A 5,035-nucleotide genomic window follows, 5' to 3' on the forward strand; every position below is an offset into this window, starting at 1 on the left:
ATGCGCCGTGCACACGCCAGCCACCGGCTCGCACGGTGGCGGGACATCTGACCCGGCCGGCGGATGAAGGCGGCTTTTCAGTCCCGGGACAATGGCACGTCTATGCATCGCCTTCGTGTGTCACGCACGTCCCATCAGGTTGGAGTGGGCGTGCACGTCGGCTCATGCAAAGCGCCTGACAGCCGCTGCGGTATAAGAGGCCGGGCTGATGGACGCAACGCTCCACAGTGTGACCGTTTCTCCACCCACTGCCATCCTCCATCCAGCCCACGACGGCACATCCGACTGCCCCAAGATGAGAGCCGGTGTTCCCCTACTGCTCTTAATGGCACTTGCAGGGTTTGAAAGTGGTAAGAAAAAGTATTTACACACCAATGAGTCACTTTCTCTTTATTCTGAAGTTTGTTCATGCTGGTTGTTGATGATTCATTATTCAGTGTGTGTGGGTGGGGGGGGGGGGGGGGTGTTTTTAGGTCAGATGGGTTTTTTCTGGGGTATTCAAAAGTTAAGTTGCAATATGAAGGCTCTGTGTCCATATGAGATTAATATCAGAAACTTGACTGTGAAAGGTTGTGTTTTTGGAGAGCTGTAATTACACAGCTAAAATCATATCATTTGATCAAAATCTGAAGTTGCTGTTCAACCATTATTCTGACACATTGAAATATGTTGTATATGTCAAGAACTTTCAAGTTGATCACCTCTACCCTCAATGGTTTAAAAGTTCATAACATGACCAAAGATTTGGTGAAAAAATATGGAATAGCCCGATTATCAGTTTATTGACTTTTTCTGTCTAATCTGTAATCTGTAGTGTTTTCGGCATCTCTGGAAGTAGCTGAAATGCTGGATGTGAATGATGATACAGGTAATATTCCATTTTGATGATTCAATATATTGTTTCTGTATAATTCCATGTTATCTTGTCTGAGATGTGAATGAAAGCTTTTTTTCATAAAATAAAAAACTTGCTTGCATGGTCTTTCTCTTCAGTGGAGATGAGCGAGCAGCAGAAAACAGGTAAGCCACTGTGATGGTGAGATCGTTCCCCTTAATGAGTCAGAAAATCTTTGTTTTAAGTGGAGGTTTTCCATAAAGCCAGAAAGAATTACGTTAAGGATGAAGATATAGCCATGAGAGGAGCAGGCCCTTCAGGAGCAGCAGTTGCTCTGTCAAACTCTCCCCACCAAACCTACATGACACAGGGGGGAAGATTTGTTACACAAGAAACAAGATCACGTTTCAGTTCAGTTAGGACATGATAATGGTTCTGATGTGGTTTCAAATTGACATGGAGCGATAAAGTTGTCCCGTGGTGGTTCCCAGGCTGGTGCCAGACGTCGAGCTGGGCCTGGTATTGGTTCTCTGCCAGCCTCTTGTGAATGGATTCAAATCTGTTGATACAAACAGATTTCACTTGCTTATCATTTAGTTACATAAGGTCTGTTAAGATGGCTGAATGAGTTTAGTGATATCTCTCTTCTGTTCACAGACGGCTACACTGAAGATATGATTGAAGAGGAAAAAGAACAAAGTGGTAAAACATGTTTAGTGTAAAGCTGGGATCACCTGCCCTGCTCCTGGAGAGGCTGTCCAGAGTGTCCCTACAGCTATAATAGAACAGAACCGTCTGCTTTAATGAACAGGGGCTCAAGCCCTTTAGCAACGTAAAGCTTGGCGTGGGAATGACACTCTGGCATCACATTTCTGACATGCTGTGTCTTTCACAGAAACGTTCTACTCTGATGAAGACACAGAATCAGAAGGTAATTAAAGCCTGGTGTTATAAGACAATAGTATTCAAACAAGCCCTAGAGTGGAAAAGATAGTGTTTGCTTTCTCTACCTAACCAAGCAGTCATATTAAATATGCTCCAAATATTACCTTGTCACAGACCAGCGAGCATTAACTAGCGTCACGTGATCATTAATTTCCCCTGTTGATTTGCAGAAGAAGAACATACAGAACTAAACTTCAGGGGTGAGAAAGATATTTCAGTGTCTTACTATATTGAAAAATATGACTGCATAAAACTAACGTATGTAGCTAGACAGCCTAACTAGCTGATTTCCTTACAGGAGCTTCAAGATATGAAGTCTCTGTGGGTAAGAACACCCATTTGGTCTTAGCTGTTCCACATGGTGCAGTATGTTTATTTATGAGATCCTGCTTTCATCATTTCAGGCACCCTTCTCACGACACTTTTTAATCATTTGCAGAAAAAAACCATGAAGATGTGACTGGTGTTATAGCTTGGACAGATGAAGAAAAAGGTGCATCAGTCACTGAACAAAAAGCCCTGTAGTTCTTACACCACAGTTCTTTGCGAATTGTTAACAAATGTGTCTAATTTAACAGATGAAAAAAATGCAACAGAGTCAGAAGTGGAAGCAGAAACTGTAGATGAGGGTAACAGATACGTTAAAACCACAATAAACTTGTACAACGTATGTAGGGCACATATCTCATAATGAAGGAATGTCTTCATTTCTTTAGACCGGGAAGAAGAGGCATTCAATATGCCATTAGGTGAGCTGGGCAATTTCACTCACAGCCTCTAGAGGGCGATACAGCAGAGTTTAATGCTGAGATGGAACAAGCAATGTGTCTCTGACCCCAGACCATTTCTGATGAATTTCAAGACTTTAATATGTTTTACAGAAGTGGAAGCAGGCAGAGAGGACCCTGATGGTGAGTATCCCTTTGTTGTTTGTTTCATATTTTCTCTTTTAACCCTCCATCAGGTGGCGCCTTTCTGAAATCCTGTATTGATGTAAAAATCTTTTGTATTAAAATACTAAAAGAAGAAGAATGTTCGTCAAAATATCTTTATTTAAAAGAACAGTGTGACACCCACTTGCAGCTTTATATTGGTCTATGTAGTGTTGCCTAAGATCCAGATGTTTGAGGTTAAGTGTATTACTGTGCATACCAATATGAGCTGGGCAAGTCCCATGCTATCTGAAAGCTAAAGGTTAAGCCCGGCCATGCTGATATAAACAATAGTAATAGTCTCTTATGTATTCTTAGGTTTGCTTGTGACAACTTCAATATATTTGAACAAAATCTCCACCTAAGTTGAATAGTTTACATTGTGTGTGTGTGTAAGAATTCGCCTCACACCCTTTCTGTGCAGTCAAGCCTGTCTTTCTCTTTGTCTTTAGAACATCAAGATTTGGACAATGTTAAAAATATGGGTGAGTTCAGCATAACAGCCATGCAATGCAAACTAGCTGTGTATTTTTAGCAAAGACAGTAGCTGAATAAGCTAACAGTACACTAGAAGCCCATCAGAAGCAAAGAGGAGAGAGCAGAACTGCTGAGCCCCTCTGGATGGCATTGGTATGTGCAGGGTTAGCTCTGGATATGGTTAGGGGTAGACAGTTTTATCAGCTACACACTGCCATGTCAGAATTCTACTAAAATCAGAGATCCAAAACCAGTCCACATCTTTGCTCTGTACCAGTTCCAAACACACCAGAGTGCTGCACTGTGTTGTACAGGCCATCATATGGAAGGTCTCTACAATATATCTGTCTTACAAGTCTTCGTAGTCTTACATAGACTTGCTCCAACCCCACCCTTACTCCCGGTCTCCGAGACCATCTGGTCAGCAGCTCTGTGCTGAGTCACAAGCTCAGCTGAAGGTCAAAGGTGTCTGAGCCATTGCAGTTGCATCTCTGACATTGTGGAAAGTCCATCCCCAAACATTAGGTCCACGCCTTCCTCCTCATCTAGATTAAAAACATTTTACCAATTAGCCTTCGACTCTTCTGGATGATTGTGATGCTGATTTCATTTTAAACTCTTTGTGCTGCATTCACATTTGTTTTTCCATGCATTATGTATAGCGCTTTGGGCTTAAATGTCACTTAAAATTAACTTACTCATAACCTGCCTCAGGTGTCTTGGAGCCTGGAACAGACCAAAGCTCTGAATTGGCTTGTGGTCTTTTGAGGGCTGGGCTTGGAAACCTATAGGTTATCTTGATTATCTGAAAATTGCAAACAATGTGTTACATGCAGTTCTTGCTTCTACATGATGGCTGAATGAGTTTAGTGATATTTCTCTTCTGTTCATAGACGGCTACACTGAAGATATGATTGAAGAGGAAAAAGAACAAAGTGGTAAAACATGTTTAGTGTAAAACAGGGATCACCTGCCCTGCTCCTGGAGAGGCTGTCCAGAGTCCCTACAGCTATAATAGAACAGAACCGTCAGCTTTAATGAACAGGGGCTCAAGCCTTTTAGCAACGTAAAGCTTGGCGTGGGAACGACACGACCAGCTCTCCAGGAGCACACACATGTGCATCACACAGGTACAAGCTGCACAATGTTATGGTCCACAAGGAAATAAAGATAAATGATTAACCAGCTCGGTCCTAAATATAATGGAAAATTACAATCCACTCAATACCCAGAATGTATTTTTCCACACATTTGAAAAGTAACTGGCAACACGATTTTAAAGGAGCACCAGATAATACTTTTCATTTCTATCTTCAATCAATTCATTGTCTGCTATTGACTGAGCTGTAGACTATTTTACTGAAGCCAATGTGGGGCAGATATGCAGGTCAGTGCCATGTTCACGTCCCAGATTCTCAGCTAGCCTCAATTTATAAACGCATGCATGGGCTCATCTTGGGAGACACACACGGTTGTAGGCAGGGCCTTTTGAGTACAGGTTCAGTAAGGGAACAGCTTGTCAACAGGTCAGACAGCAAACCACCAGGGTTGCCAAAGGACTAAAATCAGACCTTTATTCTTTAAAAAGGTGGCATACCTGTTTTGGACATCATTAATGGACAAAAATTTTATCCACAGTTTTCGAGGAGTGAATTGCAGGACATCATGCAAGAGGAGGAGCACCTACAAACCATATTTATGTGACAACAGAAGAAAAAGAACGACAGTTTAATAAAAGCATTAACACCTGCTGCTTCAGTGGCTCGTCATCAGCATTAAATGTGTTCGGTACGACAAGCAAACGATAGTCAAAACAGTATTGAAGAAAAAGATGAAACGGGCAAAA

At 41.9% G+C, this 5,035-nt stretch overlaps 1 protein-coding gene across 1 annotated transcript; it reads left to right on the forward strand.

Annotated features, from left to right (window-relative positions):
* The first annotated feature begins 190 nt into the window (after positions 1–190).
* LOC143525889 (uncharacterized) lies at positions 191–4,947 on the forward strand. Its single transcript, XM_077020338.1, has 14 exons — positions 191–350; positions 815–868; positions 994–1,020; positions 1,493–1,537; positions 1,731–1,766; positions 1,951–1,980; positions 2,079–2,105; positions 2,220–2,273; positions 2,359–2,409; positions 2,497–2,529; positions 2,662–2,691; positions 3,165–3,197; positions 4,083–4,127; positions 4,828–4,947. The coding sequence occupies exons 1-14, from the start codon at positions 209–211 to the stop codon at positions 4,839–4,841; spliced, it is 621 nt and encodes a 206-aa protein (XP_076876453.1). The 5' UTR covers positions 191–208; the 3' UTR covers positions 4,842–4,947.
* Positions 4,948–5,035: the final 88 nt, after the last annotated feature.

This window comes from Brachyhypopomus gauderio, chromosome 10 (genome assembly GCF_052324685.1).
Source record: "Brachyhypopomus gauderio isolate BG-103 chromosome 10, BGAUD_0.2, whole genome shotgun sequence".
In the NCBI taxonomy this organism is placed as follows: Eukaryota; Metazoa; Chordata; class Actinopteri; order Gymnotiformes; family Hypopomidae; genus Brachyhypopomus; species Brachyhypopomus gauderio.